This window comes from Mustela nivalis (genome assembly GCF_964662115.1).
Source record: "Mustela nivalis genome assembly, chromosome: 11".
NCBI lineage: Eukaryota > Metazoa > Chordata > Mammalia > Carnivora > Mustelidae > Mustela > Mustela nivalis.
Genome location: NC_139030.1, coordinates 37,293,371 through 37,315,770, shown reverse-complemented (window position 1 = coordinate 37,315,770; position 22,400 = coordinate 37,293,371). Strand labels below are relative to the sequence as shown.

The 22,400-nt window shown below is 34.2% G+C and overlaps 1 protein-coding gene and 1 long non-coding RNA gene across 5 annotated transcripts in view; one reads left to right on the top strand and one right to left on the bottom strand.

Moving 5' to 3' along the window:
- Window positions 1-22,400, bottom strand: part of NCKAP1 (NCK associated protein 1) — a 101,457-nt gene that overhangs the window by 17,811 nt on the left and 61,246 nt on the right. For all 4 annotated transcript variants that reach the window (XM_082690183.1, XM_082690184.1, XM_082690185.1 and 1 more), the window contains 8 exons: window positions 20,782-20,927; window positions 18,359-18,491; window positions 14,897-15,016; window positions 14,180-14,319; window positions 13,139-13,270; window positions 10,426-10,644; window positions 10,115-10,245; window positions 9,736-9,833 (listed from right to left, as the gene is read on the bottom strand). In XM_082690183.1, the coding sequence (XP_082546309.1) occupies window positions 9,736-9,833; window positions 10,115-10,245; window positions 10,426-10,644; window positions 13,139-13,270; window positions 14,180-14,319; window positions 14,897-15,016; window positions 18,359-18,491; window positions 20,782-20,927 (1,119 nt within the window). The remainder of the gene's footprint in view (window positions 1-9,735; window positions 9,834-10,114; window positions 10,246-10,425; window positions 10,645-13,138; window positions 13,271-14,179; window positions 14,320-14,896; window positions 15,017-18,358; window positions 18,492-20,781; window positions 20,928-22,400) is intronic.
- On the top strand, window positions 6,829-8,530 carry LOC309844050. Its single transcript, XR_014300460.1, has 2 exons — window positions 6,829-7,734; window positions 7,947-8,530. It is a non-coding gene; the product is annotated as an uncharacterized lncRNA (long non-coding RNA).

The window sequence follows — 22,400 nt, the reverse complement described above, 5'->3', positions numbered from 1 at the left end:
ACTTCTACAATGTATGATTAAAATGCCTACTTCTCCTGGGGCCAATTCAATACCTGTCCCAGGCTAAAACCTGATTGAGTCAATACACACTCAAATACATGCTCAATCCTGACAGTGCTCCTATACCTTGAACATAATACCACACATATCATTGAATCAGACACCACTGAGTTTTAAATGCACCATTACCTACTCTCCATTAAGAGAAAAAAAAGAAAACTTTACCAAGTACGCTGACACAATGTTTCCAATGACATGACTTTAAGATCCCTACAGTTATTAATACAGAATAACTGTGCTTGAGAATCAAAAATTATAGTATTTGTTTAATGGTAAGGATACAACAATCACTTTTTAGTTGCATACCAGGCAATTTACAAACAACCCCATTTACTTGTTCTACACAAGAGAGGTGATATTCCAACTTTACAACTGAGGAAACTAAACTAAGGCTTGGAGAAATTAGGTAAGTAGTCCAAAGTTATAAAGATATTAAATGGTGAATTTCGGAATTTGAATTTAGATACAACTGATTTAAAAATCCATGCTCTTAATCTCTAAAGAAATGGTTCCCGATTTTTAGTGTACAGAACAATCTAGAAGACTTATTAATTAAAACACACATTGCTGGGTCCTAGTCCCCACAGGTTCGATACAGTCTGAGGCAGAACCAAAGGCAGAATTTGCACATCATTAACAAGTTCTGAGGTAATGCAGCTGCCACTGATCTAAAGACCATAATTTAAGAACCATTACCCTAAAGTATTTGTTTGCACATTATTCCTTTAAAAAAAAAAAAAAGTTAATACTGTCTCCACTTAAAAATAGTTTATATATTTAAATTTTTTTCTTTTCTCAATTGCATGCTAAAACAGAGCTCTCTAAACATTTTAAAGCCACTGATTAATATCACTGGCCAATGGACTATAAGCCAGAAGTAATACTAGTGAATACAAATCAGGCAAAACATATGAAGAGTACTAAAAATAAATTTGGTTTTCAGTTAATAAGAAAGTGTTAAATTCTTGGCACAATTCATATTTAAATTTCCTACTTCATTTGGGGGTGGGGAGGCTCTATGAGGGAACTAGAAGAACTGATCTGTAAAATGCCAAAAACGATTCTTTTGGCAGGATTAGAAGGAGACATTGTCTCAATGGGCACACCACCAAATGAAACACCTCAAGAATTTTAGTAGGAAAGAAGACTGGCTGTTTTCTTCTCCAGAGAGCAATGAATGCATTTTACCATGAGTATGCATGCACAGTGTTGACTATGTCTGACAAATGATTTATTCACGATCATTAAATATAAAGAAGTTCTCCTTTTTTTCTAACACACAAACTTACTCTATGAAACAAAAAAGTCCCAAGCTAAAATAGAAACTAAAACAATGAACGTCATCTTTAAGATACAAAGAAAATGTTGCTGCCAAATATTTAGTTTATGTCAATTTAGATTAATTTTAAGAAATAAAAACAGAAAAAAATAAAAGCTAAGGAATCACAGAAATGATCTTTAAAATATTATAATTTCCCCCAAAATATTTTATGTAACTAATTTCATAAAGTTTACTTTTAGTAATTTCTACACCCAATGTGGGGCTCAAACTCACAACGCTGAGATTAAGAGCTACATGCTCTCCTGAATGAACCAACCACATGCCCCTTTTTGCACTAATTTAAAGACTAAAGTGAAGGGCATCTGGCTGGCTCAGTTGGTAGAGTTCGTGATTCTTAATCTCAGCATCCTGAGTTCAAGACCCACGCTGGGTATTGAGCCTACTTGAAAAAAAAAAAAAAAAGAAAGACCAAAATACTATTAGAGGCATAATCATATTTTAATATGAAGAGTGTGAGTTACGGGGCACCTGGGTGGCTCAGTTGGTTAAGCCTCTGCCTTCAGCTAGGGTCATGATCTCGGGGTTCTGGGATCGAGTCCCACATCGGGCTCTCTGATCCACAGGGAGCCTGCTTTCTCCTCTCTCTCTCTCTCTGCCTGCCTCTCTGCCTACTTGTGATCACTGTCTGTTAAATAAATAAATAAAATATTAAAAAAAAAAAAAAGAGTGTGAGTTACATTCTCTTCAGAGGGATATTTGGCAATATTAGAAAATATGCAGACATCCATATCTTTTGAACCACTTTCATAAATTTTTCCTATGCTCAAATAAGTTTGTAAACCATGTGAAGTTTTGCTTAAATGTTGAGTATTTTATACATATGTCTAAAACTCTTCTTCCAGAAATCCACTGAAGTGAAAGGAAAAGAATAAAAAAGAATAAATAAACCTATAATAAAAAAGAAAACAATATAGGAAACAAGACCAAATGAGAGATGTCAACAAACTTCCAGAAGATGGAAAATGGAGCAAAGAGTAAGTAGAGGTAAGAAATGTGACCAGCAAATTCCTGCAGGGGAGATACAGTATGGAAGGCAAGCTAATGCATGCCTTAGGACCCAGACAGGGCACAGAAGTTGTAAGCAGTGGCATAGAAAGAAAGACTGAAAGATGAAAACAAGAGGGTTATTACATGTCTGTATTGGGAGTTGTTACACACCTCTCACCATCTTAAGAGGTGATGCCAACAAGGACAACAGTTGCAAATCAGGAACAAAAGCTGGCAGCAGGGAGGCAGGGGGCAGAAAATGACCCAAGGCAGCCAGCCAGATGTATTGAACATCCTACCCCCACACTCAATCTCCGACAGATTTCCACTCTCTCGGTGGAGGTTACTATTTTTGAAAAACGATTGTAGGACTCATTTGAAAACTATGATGAAGATTTCTCTAAAGAGTATTTGTCAGCTTCTGCCAAGCACTTTGTGGCACTACTAATCTAGGACAACCTCAATCCAGCTTTAAGACTATAGATTCCTTGGACAAAATGAGCAACACCAAAAGAGCTGGATATCCTGGGGAGAGGCAAATCATTTCCAGTCCATGATTATCCTAGAGATATAACCCTTTGGGGTATCTGTGTAAAAAGGGTGGAGAGGAATTTAAGTAGATTTCCCACTCCTCACCTTAGACAAGCTTTGGCTTTTATTACAGACTCCCCTACCCCTACCCCACAAGGCCATAAAACCTATGTATTACTCTTATAAATGTTGCTTCTGGATCAGCAAATGTCTTCAGATCAAAAGTGGCTTCCAGTACTAGGCTCATGTCTCTGAGTTCCCACATTCTTCTTGATTTTGGCCTACCTTTTTAGCTTCTTTAAAAGAAGAATCTTTCTTTATATATCTTGCCAACTTTTTAAGTTGCCCTTAGGAGAAAAGATGGTCTAAATAACCTACCCTACCAATACTTGAAGCAAAAATCTGTATCTTATTTTGTTTCTATAATTTCATAAATTAGATCATTCTAAGGAAACTTAATAGGACATTAAAAAATGCAAAACAATTAGAATCATCACTGACAGACTGAGTACTTTCGGAGATTTATCTCAATGAGATAGAATACTATACAATACACTGAACTTGTCGATATAAAATACCATTATATTATGACCATAAGATTGTAATGATATATATAATAAAATACAAGAATACACATGGAAGCATGCCTCAGTATACAGAGGCTAAGAAATGGAAGACGGGGCACCTGGGTGGCTCAGTCAGTTAAGCATCCAACTCTTGGTTTCCACTCAGGTCATGATCTCAGGGTCCTGGGACTAAGCCCCACATATCCGGCTCCATGCTGAGTAGGGAGGAGCTTGTTTGCCCCTCTCAAATAAATAAAATCCTTTTTTAAAAAAAGAAACTGAAGACAACACATAGAAATGGAAAGACATCCATGCTCATGTATTGAAAGAAAATTATTAAAATATCTATTACTAGCCAAAGCAATCTACACATTTAATGCAATCCCCATCAAAATACCAAGAACAGCGTTTTTCACAGAACTAGAGTAAACAATCCTAGAATTTATATGGAACCACAAAAGGCCCCAATTTACTAAAGCAATTTTGAAAAAGTAAGGCAAACCTGGAAGAATCACAGTTCCAGACTTCAAGTTATATTACAAAGCTACAGTGATCCAAACAGTAAGGTCTGGTGAAGAAACAGACACACAGATTAACAGAATAGAATGGAAAACCCAGAAACGAACCTGCAATTGGTCACAATACAGTGAATTAATCTTTGACAAAGCAGGAAAGAATATCCAGTGGGAAAAAGAAAATCTCTTCAACAAATGGTGTTGGGAAAACTGGACAGGAATATGTGAAAGAATGAAATTGGACCACTTTCTTACACCATACACAAAAATAAATTCAAAATGGATTAAAGACCTAAATATCAGACATGAAACAATTTAAATCCCAGAGGAGAATATAGGCAGTCACCTCTCTGACATCGGATATAGCAACTTCTTTCTAGAAATGTCTCCTGAGGTAAGGGAAACAAAAGCAAACATAAACTACTGGGACTACATCAAAATAAAAAGTTCTGCACAGTGAAAGAAACAAACAACAAAACTAAAAGGCAACCTACTGAATGGGAGAAGATATTAGCATATGACATATTTAATAAAGGGCTAGTATTGAAAACATATAAAGAACTTATATAAACCAACACCCAAAAACCAAATAACCCAATTAAAAATGGACAAAAGAGCTGACATTTCTCCAAAGAATACAAACAGCCAACAGACACATGAAAAGATGCTCATCATCACTTATCATCAAGGAAATGCAAATCAAAACTACGAGATCTCACCTTACATCTATCAGAATAGCTAAAACCAAAAACACAAGAAACAACTGGTGTTAGCAAGTGTATGGAGAAAGGGGATAAATTAAACAGGCGATAGAGATGAAAGAGTGTATTGGTTGTGATGAGTACCAGGTATTATATGTAAGCGCTGAATCACTAAATTGTACAACTGAAATTAATATTTCATTGTATGTTCACTAACTGGAATTTAAATAAAAACTTAAAAAAATAAAAATGCTAAAATCAAAAGTTTTAGAAAAAAAATGTTTAGTATCCTAAACCATCTTGGTTTTGGAGTATATTGTATTTAATGGGAAATCCAAGCTAATTTACATTCTTGCACCTCAATTATTATGAATATGAGTTCTTCACACAAAAAGTTTCTTTTGTCTAGGTTTTTCACTCAAGATTAATATTATCAAATATTTAAAAGATGATCCACCCAAGAAACAACATTCTTGAGTCAGAAAATTCAATAGCATTAAAAGAAAGATGTTAACATTATTTATACTCTCATCAAAACCTTAAATTAAATTTTAATAACATTCAAGAAAAAAATAGTCACTCCACCATAGAGACAGAAATGTTAGACATAAGCTCCTCCCATTTCTTTTCAAAAGTAAGAATGTAGGTAGGGGTACCTGGGTGGCTCAGTGGATTAAGTCTCTGCCTTTGGTTCAGGCCATGATCCCAGGGTCCTGGGATCAAGTCCCGCATCGGGCTCTCTGCTCGGGGGGAAGCCTGTTTCCCCCTCTATCTGCCTGCCTCTCTGCTTACTTGTGATCTCTATCTGTCAAATAAATAAATAAATAAAATCTTTAAAAAAAACAAAAAAGAGTAAGAATGTATTTGAGAACAATACTTAAGGAAAGGCTAAGAGAGTTAAGTTTATAAATAAACTATTACTAAAAAATTATGACAAAATCTGAAGTCAAAGTGATCTGGAAATAATAGTAACTAAGAGGACAAAATTTTTAAAAGAACAATGTTGCCAACACTTGGGTCTAAAGAACAAAAACATACAAAATCTAAGATGTGGAGAGCCATGGTTCAAGGTCAGTAAGTGAAAAGAAAAGAGAAAATTTATGATCACAAGTTGACATGAAAATATTATGGTATAGCTACCAAAAGTATCAATGCAATCTTAAACAGTACTAGTAAGTACAGTACCCAGAATAAGTGTACCTTCACTAACCAGATCTCTAGCTGAAGTTTATTCTCAGTTTCAAGGCACTATTATCCAAGGGCTTTACACAATTAATTTCAATAGAATCTGTATAAAAGAAAGAAAGACTAACACGAATGTATTTCACATGGGGAAGACAAAGGCAAAACACTACAAAAGTTCTTAAATATGTAAAGGTAATCTTGTCAAAGGCAATCTCTACCTCTTGATTTAAGAATGAAAATCCGTGTGATCTTCCTGCATCAGGTAAGTATGTGTTAGATCACTGCTTAGATCCTTTTTATTTCTAAAAACAGATAACATGGTACCGGTATAAGCTCTAGGTCTAGACTGACTACACAGGCTCAAGTTTTCGTTTCACCACTTTTAAGCATGTGAGTCCAGACAAGGTACTTAATATTTCTTGGTTTCGCTTTCCTAATTTGTAAAACAGGGACGATACCAGTTTTATGAAAGCAGCTTAGAAAAGTCCCCGGACAAAGTGAAGAGTCAAAATAGCTACCTATTTTTACTTCTGCATCCAAGAAATATTAAGCAAGTATCTTCTATGTGTGGACACTAATTTAGTACCAAAGTTTTAAGGGAGCTTATACCTGAGTTTTTATTCAAGTGACAGTGACATAAACAAATACATGACATGAAAGGTCACAAGTAAGATACACAGAAAGCTGAATAAAGAGAATAAAAAGTGATGTTTGCTATTTTACAAAGTGTGGTTGGGGCGCCTGGGTGGCTCAGTGGGTTGGGCCTCTACCTTCGGCTCAGGTCATGATCCCAGAGGCCTGGGATCGAGTCCCACATAGGGCTCTCTGCTCAGCAGGGAGCCTGCTTCTCCTCATCTCTCTCTCTGTCTCTCTGCCTATTTGTGATCTCTCTCTCTGTCAAATAAATAAATAAAATCTTTAAAAAAAAAAAAAAAAGAAAGTGTGGTGAAGAAAGGATATTCTGATAACACAACATTTGAAAAATACATGAATATTATGAAAAGGTAAGCTAAGACAATAACTCAGTGAAGAATATTTTGAGACAACAAGTAGGCCAAACAGGCTGGAGGAGTTATGGAGGTAAGGAAAGTGAAAGGCTAGATCTTCAGGGGCAGCCTTCCAGTATGTTAAGGACATTAAATGCCTTTAAACTCTCATAGATATGATTCAGATACAGGCTAATTTGTGTTACTACATGACAATATTCAATCTACCACATTAAATGGCAAAGAAGCACTAAAAATACTTAACAATTCTAGCAGTCCCTATTATTCAGTCTGAAATTTAAAAAAAAGAAAAAAAACAGCTGGTAAAAGCAAAATTCTTTTCTAGAAGTCAAGAAAAAAAAAATCTTGTCATAATTCTTCTTTTATGCCAAAAAGAACATAAGAAAGTATAATGAGGATGAGAAATTTGTCACCTAAGAACAATAGGATAAGAGAAAGACTGTATTTATAGGTGAATGAGTCTAATAAACAGCAATGATATTGGCTTGTAAAGAACCAAAACTGTCACTGCAATGTTTATGCATTCAAAACTATATAAAGCATACAGTTTGTTTATTTAAAATCCACATTATAAAGTATCTAAAAGTTGACTTTTATACAAGAATTATAGAACACCCTTTTGAAAAACAACATTAAAAGGATAATGGAAATGCTGAATACCAAGTAATATTTTACTCAATGTTTATTGTGGGTCAAGAACTATGCGCAGTACCTAAGTGTTTGACATGTATTATCTCATACAATTCTCTCAAAATAAAAGCTTAGTGAGTTTAAACTTTGCCCAAAGTCAAAGCTCTTAAATCAGAGGACTGAAATTCAGGATAATTAGAGTCTTTAAAGGTTTGAATTCTGGGGCGCCTGGGTGGCTCAGTGGGTTAAGCCCCTGCCTTCGGCTCAGGTCATGATCTCAGGGTCCTGGGATCGAGCCCCGCATCGGGCTCTCTGCTCAGCAGGGAGCCTGCTTCCTCCTCTCTCTCTGCCTGCCTCTCTGCCTACTTGTGATCTCTGTCTGTCAAATAAATAAATAAAATCTTTAAAAAAAAAAAAAAAAGGTTTGAATTCTTAGGTTGGCTCAGTCAGTTGAGCATCTGACTCTTGGTTTTGGCAAAGGTCCTGATCTCAATGTCATGAGATTGAGCCCTATACCAGGCTCCACACAGCACAGAGTTGACTTGAGGTTCTCTCCCTCTCCTTTTGCCCCTCTCCCCATTCACGCACTCTCTCTCTAAAATAAAATTAATAAAAGCTTTCTAAAAAAAGTTTTAAATACTGGGTACTACCACCTCTCCTTCTTGTCACACTCTTGCTATTTTCAGCAAAATATTTCTCACCTTGCAGCAATCGACTTAAGCTATATATTTGCTAAATTTTCAGTATATCAGATTGCCACATTTAGACTTCTAAGTGCTACATTTAAAATGCAAGCTACGGGTGCCTGGGTGGCTCAGTTGGTTGAGCAGCTGCCTTTGGCTCAGGTCATGATCCTGGACTTCCAGGATCGAGTCCCGCATCAGCCTCCCAGCTCCTTGGGGAGTCTGCTTCTCTCTCTGACCTTCTCCTCTCTCATGTTCTCTCTCACTCATTCTCTCTCAAATAAATAAATAAAATCTTTAAAAAATAAAAAATAAAAATAAAATGCAGTGCTATAACCATATTCTTGAGAAATTAAAAATGCAAGGCACAAGTAACCAAAAAAATTCACAAAGAGTACATTATTAAATATTTTTTTTAAGATTTTATTTTTAAATAAACCCAAAGTAGGGTTCAAGCTTACAACCCTGAGATCGAGAGTCTCATGCTCCACCAACTGAGCTAGCTAGGTGTCCCTAAAAGGGCATATTTTAAAATATGCCTCTTCTATTCTGTTCTTAAGTTGAAAAGTCTTAATGGCTCAAATTCAAATTCTTTCAAAAACTTAGTAGCTACTATATACACAGACTAATTCAATATAAATCACCTTAACACTGGGATATTTCTAAAAGGCTTTTTAAAAAAAAGTCCTTTAAAATGCTGTTGCTTCAGCTCTTTTACATCTTTAATAAAATGCTAAGCATTCTAGGGGTGCCTGGGTGGCTCAGTGGGTTAAAGCCTCTGCCTTTGGCTCAGGTCATGATCCCAGGGTCTTGGGACCGAGCCCTGCATCAGGCTCTCTGCTCCGCGGGGAACTACTTCCCCCTCTCTCACTGCCTGCTTCTCTGCCTACTTGTGACCTCTGTCTGTCAAATAAATAAATAAAATCTTTTTTTAAAAAATGCTAAGCATTCTTTATCCAGCTTAAAGGGCATAAGATAATTTAAAAGATTACTTAATAATAGAAAAAAAACCAATGAGCTTAGGAGTGCATGGCAGGCTCAGTTGATAAAGCATGTGACTCCTGATCTCAGGGTCATGAGTTTGAGCCCCACATTGCGCACAGAGATTACTTAGGGGAAAGAAAAAACCCCAATGAGCCTAAAATTGTTTGTAATATAATCTGTATAAAGTAATACATTCAAACTAAAAATTTAAATAAATGACTTTGGCTGGAATTTTGACCAGCCATTCAAAGAACAGTATCATGGTACAACAGCATGAAAATATGACCAAAGGCCAAGAAATCAATCTGAGTTTTAGTCTCCTCTAGTAAGTCATTTCACCTCTCTAGGCTCTCAGTTTTTTCAACTGTAAAAGAGAGTACTGAATGAAAATGCTACTGAAAGGCCATGCTATCTCTACAATTTCATTCACATATGAGAACTTCCATGTTGGATTAAACTAAGATTCTAGACTTGAGGTTCATATTTTTGAAATGTTTTTCAGGAGTTAACGTTTCAAAGCTAAAACTGATAAAAACTGTATTACCTTAAGTTCAGCAACTTGTGATGAAATATGCCACATAAGGCTCTCACTTAGGAACTTCATACCATATGGGCCTAGTAGTTCTGATAATGACCTCATTTCTGAAAGGAAATGTAGTTAATTTTATACTTTGACAGAGCAAACACTTTCAGAAAACGAATATTAACATACTGGAATGTTCCATTATAGAAGCAAATTATTAATACAAAAATCCTTAGACAAGTCTCCAGAATAAAAAAGGTAACACAAAGGTAAGTCTAAGATATAATGTATGATGATTATGTACTGAATGAATGTAATTGAATGAACATAGTCATAACAATCAAAAGCCAAAAGAATCAAGGTTTCTTCATTCTATAAAACATGTCATAGTTTCATTCACCTGATATGTCAGAATATTCCTCTGCATTGAATGTTAATTCATTTTCTGTAGGTAAGTTCACAAATGCTTTCATTGCAGGGAAATAAGCTATATGACCATTGCTGACTTGTCTTAACAAAGTTTCCAAATACCTAAGGAGAAAAAGTAAATTTATAAAAAGGAGAAATCAATTCAAAATTTATTATGGTATACATTCCTACATAAGTTGACTGATAATAAAAATGAGCACTCATTGATAAAAAAAATAACTTCCTTAAGCAGCTTATTTCGAAGTAACTTTTTAATCACTCCTAATTTCTAAATGTGCTTACCAATTTGTATATAGACTTGTAATGGTTGGTTCTCCATGACTGTCTAAATGTTGTGTTTGTTGAAGAAGAACATTATTAAATACTCTTGTAATATCAATTTGCACATAGTTTTCTATTGACTGCAGTACAGTCATGTATGCTCTTACACTTGTCAGAAGCTCTGATGGTTTTGCAATTTCCTGTGTGGCTTGATTATACATAGTCATTCCAACAATTGACCTGGCGGGAAGGGAATAAAAGAACAGACTTTGCATTTATGTAAAAGCCATTCAACATACTGATCTCTGATTAAATAAACCATAACAATTTTAAATACAATTTGTTTCAAAGCCATGTAATTACTATCATTATTGTCCAAAAAGCAACCTTAAAAAAAAAAATGAACACCTAAAAGCTAAAATGAGGTAGAAATATGATTTTAAAAATTCTAAGGACATCAATATTAAAATAAAATGATTTAACAATGGTTAAATGAAGATGGTTTTAAAAAAACTTCTGTAATAGGATACACTGTCTGTAGTACATACAATGAACTGTTTAATGCATAGCTCAAATTCATCTGGCACTATTACATGCCAGTAGTTTTTTTTTTACGCTTTATGCAGATCATCCTCATATTTAATAACCCTATGATGTAGTTATTATCACCGCCATTTCACACACAAAAAACAAAAACAAACAAAAAAAAAACCCAAGGCTCAGAACTCAAGGAAACTGAGTAAGTTCACTCTTTTTGGAAGTAGTGGGTCTAGGGTTTAAGCCCACATCTCTGCCTATCGTGCCGCCACTCAACAAAATGCATGACAGTTAAAACAAGGCAATAAACAAAAAACTTCTTGGTTTTTTAATCATTGGCAGCACATAAAACACAGTTGCATTATGTTTATATCCCAATAAACTGTACACCTAAAAGGAAACACAAATTTTGAAAACATTTTCCAACCTGATCTTTCCCTCCATTGACCACCTCTATCTTACCATCTTTAAAACTCCCTAAGCATTAGATATGTAAAGATCTTAAACTTGCATCTCTAAGGATAAATCCTTAAAGAGAACGACAAACTCCATCAATAGAAAATAATCCCAGACGTGCACCTGGGTGGCTCAGTAGGTTAAAGCCTCTGCCTTCAGCTCAGGTCATGATGGAGTCCCCGCAACGGGCTCTCTGCTCAGCAGGGAGCCTGCTTCCTCCTCTCTCTGCCTGCCTCTCTGCCTACTTGTGATCTGCCTGTCAAATAAGTAAATAAAATCTTTTTAAAAAAGAAAAAAATCCCAGAAGACCAACTCAAGGTTAGTAGGTGCTATCTTTGTATATAACCCCTAAAGCCCTAAAACTGTGCTCAAGTGATCAGCAAATATCAACCAACTAATACGAGCTATTTGTTTTGGCATAAAAATCTTTCCCAGGTAAACAAGTTTATAGCTTGGCCTTGATTCTCGTAACTAAGTAGATGTTTTGTCAAACGAGTATCTGTTTCTCTGTGGATTAACAGACCAGACTACGTACAGAGAAAAAAAAAGGGAGTGGAAAGTGAACCCTCTCTTCCACCCACCACTCTAACAACCCCCACCAAGTTGAGAATATTTAATAAATACCAGAGTGCATAATAACCTTTTGGTCTAAATGCTATTCTGGGTTTCACTGTCAGGATGCCTGCCTTACTAAAGGAAAGCAACAGAGAGTCTTAAACACCTGACTACGCAACTGATGACTTAACACACAATTTAGTGCCACTTACATATTCTCCTATTTTGCTCTCCAATTGTTGTAGTCTTCTCATGAACTGTAGCTCTAAGCTTTATACTATTTCATTTCTACTTATAGTACTTAACACAATGTCAAGCATAAGGTACAAATACTACTTGTTAATGACTATAAAACTGTGAAAAATCCTTGGCTAAATTTTGTTTTATAAATTGCTCTAAGGCCTTCCAAGAAAAACTTCTCAAATCAATTGACATTTTCTTCAATAATTAAGTGTATAACTTTAGAAAAAAGGTTGGAGCAACATTTTTAAAATTGAAAGGTTTCTGATATCACAGACAGTATGACTTCAAGAAACATATGTAAGACTTAAAAATCTCTAATTAGGAATGCCTTGAGAGTCTAGAATTCTACTGGTCTAAGAGCATACATGTGAATTCAGAGAAGATAAGAATTCACCTAGTCCTGATGTTTTCAAACATTTAACTGTAACCAACTAAAAGATATGCATTTCGCATCACAATCAATACAAACATACATATGTATAAGTGAAGAGTTTCAAGAGCAGTATTTATACTCACTTACGTGCAGTGCATGGATTTTTTTCTTCTATTCTTCCCTGTTTCTTTTCCTCCCTGACTCTTCTTTCTTTTTTTAAACACTGACTGCAACTTTATACATTGACCTCATGACCCTACTTGGTTGTTACCTGTCAGGTGAAATACACTAATTTGCTACAGTCTTCCCATTTAGCTTATAAGGAACCTAAGGCACACAAAGAGTAACTGGCTTATCCAGTGCTACAACTAGTTAATAACAAGTATGGGACAAGAATATGAATAACTTAAGTAATTTCCAGTTCACTATTCTCTGTGGTTCCCCATTCATTACTCTTCGTACTGTATCAGTTCTAATACTTTTCCTCATAAAAGTAAACACTGTATGGATATGAAGAACATGACAAACTCATTAACTGAACCAACAAAAGTAGTTTATAGTCTTTCTTACTTAGTAAAGCGGATTTCCAGATGAGAAGTCAAATATTCTCGTGGGGTAAACGTATGCTCCCAAACTACCATGTTTGGTACATAATTTATAGAGAAACACAATTCAGAAAGTGCAGTGTGCAATTTATCAAGGCTGAAAAAATATTAATAAACAATAAAATTTTCAACAGTTCACCATAGCAATACAAAATTACTTTTATAAACACATCAGACCTTATTGGGGGATAATAATTGCAGAATTCAGTTTTCTTCTTTCCTAAACTGACAAGTTCAAAACCCTAAGGGATATTACTAACATGAGAGCAGCTTTTTAAAGACAGTATCACTCATTTGTTTCTCCATTCAGATGATAATGACTATAATGATTTAATATAAATAAGAGCTATTACATGCTCATAAAAACGATCATTTCCAAACCTAGCTATAGTCTCTGTACCAGAGAAAGAAAGTTGTCTACAAAATAGCCAACAGCTTGCTCAACATAAAAAAAGCAATTAAGTAGGAAATTTACTTTAAACAAAACATATGTTCATGTATTACTACCCACCATGCCTACCCTCCAAACACACACACAATCTTTAATAATATCTAGTCTGATATATTCACTCTAAAAATGATGTAGGTTCTAATATAATGCATGCCAAAATAAAGTCTCAGGCTATCTGATTTTAAATAAATGGAAAACTATGGCTTTCTTTTATAGCATACCCCCCAAATTTTTAGACAAATTCTTTGCCTTCAGTATTCAGTATAGACAAATAAAGTATTCAGTACAAACAAAGTATACAAGTATAAATAAAGTATACAAATAAAGTATTTAGTAAAGGCAAATATTACCTACTACATGAATTTTCTTCAAAAATCCAAAATCTGTTTTTAGAAATAAGCATTAACTATTTGAGTTCACAAACATAAAATAATAATAAATGAGAAATTAAGAATTTACAATTAATTACTAGCACTCCCTCAGTACTAATGCCATACACAAAAATGAAAAACTTCTACCTGTAACAAAAAGATATAATAAAAGTGGATGGCTTACTTGGTCACTACCAGCCTGTTTTTCCTCATACTCTCAACTCCTGGCTTTTCCCTTTCAGGTTCCCCTTTCTTACCAGTCTGTTTTTTTGACTTCTTATTCACTGCTTGACTAATGGTTTTGGCACAATGCTTGGGTAGCAACTATTTAAAAAGAAATGAAATCTTACATTAACCAATTATTTTGAAAAAGCACTAACAATTTAAGCAAACCTTACGTGAATCCAGACAATGTAGCAAATACCATCTAGCACTAAGGTGAGATGTAGTTCACCTAGCTAGCTTGGGAAGCTCACAGAGTTTGGTAGAAAAGAGAAAACAGGTAAATCTTATGTGAAGAAAGCTTCATAGAGGAAGTTATTATCAAAGCAAAAGTTTAAAGGATAAGTAAAAACAGACTAGGCAAGCAAAGAATGAGAACATTTTACTGGAAGGAAAAGTTCAAAATTTAGTGAGAACTACTAGGAGGTAAAAAGCATCAAGTACAGGGTGAAGTAGACAGTTTGAGCTATGAGGAAGGTATATGAACACCAAGCTACAGGCTGTCTTTGAAACAGTAAGTAATCCTAAAGACAGCGGCAATTTTTTAAAAAACCTAAAAATGGAGTTTTATAAGAATGAGGTAATGAGATTTACTAAGAGTTTAATGAAAAAGAAAAATTAAAAAATAACTGGCTAACAGTTATTTTTCCTGTCTGTAAGAAAACATGTGAATTATTACCTGGTCACTAAGAGTACACTGTTCTGTGCAAATATCAGTGATGAGATTTCGAGCTTGTTTGGCCATTTCATCCAAGAACATATTACATAAGGAAAGACTGCGATCTCCAATATGATGTCGCTGTCAAAGCAGAATAATAACAACAATAAGAAAAGTTATAAGAAAGCGGTTTGAATTAAAATATTTTTTAAATAAACATGGAAAATAAAGTCTATTGTACACTGAGGAGTGGGGGGTAAGGAACATTCTAGATCACCTTTATCTCTTGGAACAACTAACCTACCATATTGTATTTATATAACTGATGTAAAGTATTTGGTGACTGTACAAGTTTTAAGTATGATTAGAGGGATCTTAGAGTATTGGTATTTTCTTTTACATGAAAAACTATTAACTTAATTTTCAGTTTTTGCAAGGTCCTACATCTGGGTCTTAAAAATTAAACTATCAAACAGAGGATGTGAAAGAACACATTTAGAATAATGTTTTCTAATCTTAACTGATACACACATGAACACACATATATATTTATTACACATACATAAGATCTTGACACAACAAATAACTTTCTAGTTATAGAAAAGCTTCAATATTTAATTAAAATTGTTAGACATGAGGTCAGTAAAACAAAGAAAAAAGCATTCAACTCCCTAAAATCAACTCCAAACCAGAGGAGAAAAAAAGCTAACCATGCATTTTCTGAACACAACTTGGCGGGGGTGGGGGGGGGGGGTGGGGGGGGTGGGCAGGGAGCATTATTTTAATTTTCAAGAGATTAGATATGTGTACATAGACATATACTCACTCAAATTCATCCATCTCTCTCTACAGGATTCTGTAACCAAAACCTTTAGTTTTGGTGGCTATCATAATAATTTAATAGGTTTTTCTTGTCAGTGATAACTGGAAAGTTGAGTATATAATGCCATAAAATTTTGCACTCCAAATTTATACTTCATACAGAGAGAAATTTTTAAAGCTTACCTTACCAGATCTTCCATAATTACATAACAAATATACAGTTTACATATGATATTTCTATGTTGCTAATAAATGTAAATATACAATATAAATATACATATACAAATATGAATGTAAATATAAAATATATAAATAAAGGTAATATATAAGAATATAAAAATACTTAAACAGCTAAAGTAACTGTTCCTAGATGATCTATCATGATATTTTAATGTATTTTATTATAAATGCCCCTGAATACTTTAAAAGGAAGCCAAATCAAAAGGAATCCCCAGCTCAGATACAATTAAATACTGATTCACTTTACTTAAGGAAAGTTTTCAAATTATAAACATTCAGGGTTTTATTTAATCAAATTCTGACTCCTGAACCCCTTGCTATCATTTATTCCTCAAAACAATACAAAACACTGAATTAGCGCTTCTTCAAATTTACTGGACTTATTTAAAATACAAATCTGATATTACTATTCCCCTTCAATGCTCAGAAATGCTGAAATTAGATGAAAAACATAACAACTGAACTCTCTCCATGATCTGACTCAGCCTCTGGCGACAATACTGAAAACAGATTTGGGGAGAACAATGTCAGAAGCAGAAAGACCACTTAGGAAACTACAACAATAATGCAGGAAAAAAGATGTGGCTTTGACAATAATGATAAGTGGTAGGAGTTTGGATATATGAAGCCCAAAGGCTGAAAAGGCTTCAAAGGATGGTGATGGGGTAACATGCAGAGTATCATGGACATGTTACATTTCAGATGGCTAAAAATACCTAAATTCCAGCAGAATATCCAGAAAATCAAGATCTGAAAGCTCTGGGATGGAGACAAAAATCTGGGAGACATTAGAAATACACTAAGTTAAATAAACCAGATACAAAAAGACAAATACTACATGGTTCCACCCATATAAACCACCTAGACTAACCAAATTTTTTGACAAAAAACAGACTAGAGGATATCAAGAGTTAGAAGAATGAGAAATTACTACTTAATAATTATAAGGTTTCTGCTTGGGATGACAAAAGTTTTGGAAATGATATTAGTGGTGGTTGCACAACACTGTGAAATTAATTAATGCCACTGTACTGCACATTTAAAAATAACACACGGCATACTTTTCGCTCATATATAACATTATTTATCTGTCTGTATGCAGACAGATACAGATAGATTTTAATCACAGTTTTTTAGAAGAAAAAAAATGGGAACAGAGTGCAAATTGTTGAAGATTTAAATGCCTGGGTGAGAAATTTTTACCTTTTCCATATGCAAGAGACAATCACTGAGGATTCTTCAAGAAGGAAAGAAACACTCTGGTGGCAGTGTATTAGACAGTCTTAAAGGCAGAAATACTGAAGGTAAGAGAACTATTTAGGAGTACATATGAAGAGTATTGCAAATTTGAGCTACAAGAGTGACCAAAGCAACGGAAAGTAGAAGACAGATTCAAGAAATGAAACCAAACAAATAAAATTAAGAGGACTTCATGGGTAATTTAATGGGAAGGATGATTATGATGAAGAGTTAATACTATATCTTAGGTATAAAGCTTCAGGATAAAATCTATTATACCTAAAAACTGTATAAAAGTATTAAATTTGGTGGTGTTGATATCCTCACAGGTAACAACCCTAAAAGCAGTCCCTACTAAACTTCCTGCAGGTTAACCTTGTCTCAGAGTCTGCTTCCAAAGCGCTAATGGAATACAATCTGCAACAGATGTTACCTAATGTTTCAAGATATTAATAATGCTACTGCTTGTCAGTTTCTTTTCTCCAAGTTCTGTAGTTCTAAAGGATTCAACACTAAGTTAAACTATAAAGAAACAGACCATTTAATTTTAATATATAGTCTCACCACACTTACAAAGTGACATTTCTTCTTCAAAGATCAGAAGAAATACTGAGTACATATTTGATACTTATTACTGATAAAAATACTGAGTAGTCCAATTATTTACTATGTGTGTCTGTGTGTATGTCTTACAAATACTACACTTGATCTTAGCCAAAAGGCCAAGAAGCAATTGTCTTACAAATGCTAACGTTAATTTTGTTTACCATATCTATCATATTAACAAGTGAGTGAAATTCCTCTTTGACACGCTTATGTTTAGTCAGTAATCTATACATTCAATTTTCAACTCTTTTCAATTAACAGTTTAAGAGAAAAAGTAAGCATACAAAATCAATTACTGTATATAACTTTACCATAAATATGAATACCTGACCTGTCATTTAATAAATGTAATTCTAAGTGACATTATGATATGTTCTTAAAAATAAGTATGTGCATTTATCCATCCATCCAAATAAACACTACATTTATTTTAATCTATTCAAACATCGTTCTGATTCTGCATAAAGAGAAATTAGGTAGGAAGCTAGATTAGGTAATTATGAAATCTAGCCAGCTACATGTTTGGGCTAGTATACTCTGCATACCACATAAATCACAGTACTATCCTGAAATTACCTCTTCTGGACACAGTTCATGTGTGCAACTCATAAAATGAGTGCAAAGTAGTGGAAATGCAATTGAATATCTTGACTGAGAGGGTAACTCCAAACACTGTTGAAACATCTTCTCAAAAGCACGGCTATAAAAACTATATGAGGAAACAAATTAAAAATTAGAATCACCATTTTTACAGTTAAAAATTTTATGATACAATACTTAATTAATTTAACTGGATTCCAGGGAACAAAAGTTATCAACTGGTAGCCTTTATTTCCTTAAGAAGAGAGTAGTTATTTTTCCAAAGAGTATCTTTTATATACCAACAATCATTACAGAGTAATAAAAATATAATTTTCATAATAGTAAGTTTTAAAATAAAAAACTTCAACAAAAAATAAACCATATCTATGGCTTATGAATACAGGACATTCAAATCTCACACTACCAAATCTTATCAAAGGCAAGTCACTATCAATTAGTAAGAAACACCACTATTTTATTGTACCACTAAGAAAGAAAAACACTGTTAATTAAACAATGCTGTACCATCAATTTCAAATTACTTCCCGATTTTAGAGATATTAAACATAAAAGAATATGAGCAATAAAATGTAGTACGTCTTGGAATAGTAAGACAACCAGAAGTAGTAAACATGTATTTATTTTGGATGTAACAGATAAAATAGGAAAGTGATGAGAAAAAAATGGATAAAAGTTACTTAGGGATAAAAGTTAAGTATGACTGAAAATCACAAGTTTTAAACATTACTCAAAGTATTTTTATTTCCAAGGAAGGGGAACAGGATTTTTTAATTGCAGTAGCTTCCTTTTACCAAAAGGAACCTTTCTGTAGCTCAAATACATGTAAACATAAAATGTTCCATTTTCTTTTCAAGTCAGACAACAGTATAGGATTCCAAATAATCTTAAAATTCTTGCAAATTTGTCATGTGATATATTTTGTTTCAGTGACAAATTATGTTTCAGAGGTTTTTGTTTGTTTGTTTGTTTGTTTGTTTTGGTTTGTTTTGTTTCAGTTTTTTTAAGAAACCTCTCATGCATTCCCTATCTGGTGATTTGGATTTCTTTTGCAATACTGCTAATTAAAGCTCTTAACAAACTGCCCAAATCAATGTGGACTGGAGTATCTTCCAAAATAAAAAAAATGAGAAGCTGTTTGTAATAACAGCTTTTCAATACACACAAACAACTACCACTATCCACTGAGATTATCTCAGCATTGTAGAAATAAAGGGACACACTAGGTTACTCCAATTAGCTTCCATACAGGGAAAAAAACCAAGATGATACAGAGCTGATACTGCCCAGCTTTGGAGCCAGAATAATTATGTATGAAACCTGGTCCTACTCTTTATTAGTCTGATCACAATCAAGTTCATTTATTCATTTAAACATTTATTAAACACCTACTATGGTAGACACTAAAAAACCAAAAACCTGACCTGAACTTCCTTCAAGGACCACCTTATGTGGGGGGAAAGAGAGGGAAGAAAAGGGGCGCCTTGATGGCTCAGGGGGTTAAGCCTCTGCCTTCAGCTCAAGTCATGATCTCAGGGTCCTGGGATCGAGCCCCACATTGGGCTTTCTGCTCAGTTGGGAGCCTGCTTACCCTTCTCTCTCTGCCTGCCTCTCTGCCTACTTGTGATCTCTCTCTCTCTGTCAAACAAATAAATTAAATCTTTGAAAAAAAAAGAGAAAGAGAAGGAAGAAAATAATTAAAGAGGCTATGACAGGAACAAAGGAAAACAGAGGAAAATGGAGGGAGTAGTCACCACATCATCATAGCATTAATATCTAATTACTACAGAGTGAAATTACTTGTTATTTTATTTCCGACATTTGTTCTACTTAACCCTGAGTCACAACTTTTTTTCCTTAATCTAATGATGCAAAAGAGGATCTTAAGGCAATCTGAAGTGACAGTTTTTTACCTCCACACAAAAAAGTATAAAAATAAATTCACAACAGTAAGAGCTGCTCTTACATAGAATTTAAAAAAAAAAAAAGGTCCCTACTTGGTAGACTTCCTTTTGTTGTCAACGATTCCTTTTTTTTTTTTTTTAAGATTTACTTTTATGTTTTTTTTTATGTAATCTCTACATCCAACATTGGGCTCAAACCCATATTAAGATCAAGAGTTGTATGAGCCAGCCAGACCCCTCTATTCCCTTTATTCTTAAGACTTTGTTATTGAGGGACACCTGGAAGCAGGGAGCCTGCTTCCTCCCCCCTCCTCTCTCTCTGCCTGCCTCTCTGCCTATTTGTGATCGCTGTTTGTCAAATAAATAAATAAAATATTTTTTTAAAAGACTATTACTGAATGGTCTCAAGGACAACACTATCATAATAACAATAAACAAAGGTATCTTTACATACTAAAAATGTCAAATTCTGATACAAAAAAAATTATCACATACCAAAATATGGAGAGATCTGATGTTTCCACCAACATTTCCACCAAGGAATCTACCATCTTTGTATGAAAAATTATTGTATTCATCATCTTTCCAAGTTCTCTGTGATCTGCAAGGCCAAGTGAAGCCTTAGAAACACTAGTATATGCCTGTGAAAGTAAAAAACAAAAGTAGTTTAAGCAAAGACCAATGACTTTACCCTTGACATTCTACAGGGAAAAAAAAAAACACATTATCAAAAATTTTTTGATTTTTATTTTGATGTTGTATCAGTAACATCACCTTTTTAAAGCTGTCAATAGTGACTCAAACTTGAAATTCCTATCAAAAAATTCTTTAAATAAATAAAAATACTACTGCCAATAAAGTAAAATCTAATATATGGGTCATTCATCTAGAACCCCAAAGAAACAGAAGTTATAATATCAAAAGTATAAAACAGTGCATTGTCAAGCTAGATCCACCGAAAGAAATTTTCAATCTAGTTTGAGAGAAAAAATACAGGTGATACACTCACATGAAAGTAAATATTGTACATGTTAATTCACTGAGGTTTTAGATTATAGTAATTAAAACATACTGTACTAATTGATGAATTCTAGAAATGAAAATCGTAAAAATTAGTGTAGATTGAGCAATGTGATAGAACTTAACCAAAACCATCACAATGGGTTTACAGGGAAATAAATTCTACTATAAGGGTACCAAATCAAGAGGAAAAATCTGTCCACGGACAGTGGGCATTCCAGAAAGGCACAAAACAAGAAGAGAAAGAGTGTCCATAGAATAAATACTGTTCACTATGGCTACAATTAAAATGAAAAGAGGAGAAATAAGAAGAGATTCAACCAGATCGTGTAGACCCCTGCAAAACACATTAAAGAATTTAAACCTTTGGTGAACCAAAGGTTCTGTGCAGTGGTCAATTTGTGTTTTAGAAACATTATTCTATGTGGAGGAGGGAACTAGGGAAAGGTGGACAGAAAGGGAATAGGAGGCAGCCGTGGCAATAATCTAGACAGGATTATGATGGTCTCTTCTACAATGGTGGTAGTTCAAAAGAGTTTCATCTGGGAAATCATTAGATAGGCGGGCAACAGAAGAATTATGAATGATGGCCAGGATTCTGGTGTTGTGAGATACTCCTTCATGGATCTCATGTGTGCCTACACGTCTTCGATATGTAAGAATTCAACTACTCAGGCCATTTCTGAGAGTACTTGTACTTTGTACTTGCAAGTACTTTGTACTTGCAGCTGCAAAACTTGAGGAAATGAGGCGGTATCTACCTCTGGATCAAAGAGCTAGTATGCTTACTGTTGATACAACAGAGGGTTCATCAAATTCAGTGTTCCTTAGCTGCAACAGAAACCTACTGCATACATAGCATTCATCTGGGTCATGGAAGCTAGAGAAAAAAAAAAAATGATACATATATGTTGATGCTCATGCTGCTTCCTGTGCAATGAATAAAATCCTTTGTCCTTGATGCAGGGGCCCCATGTCTTCTGCCAATTTCTATCAAACAGTAGAGACTAAATAATTATTTCCTTGTATAAAAATTATTTCCTTGTATAAAAATCAAATCTCAGCCCCTACAATGGCAAGGGGCTACAACATGG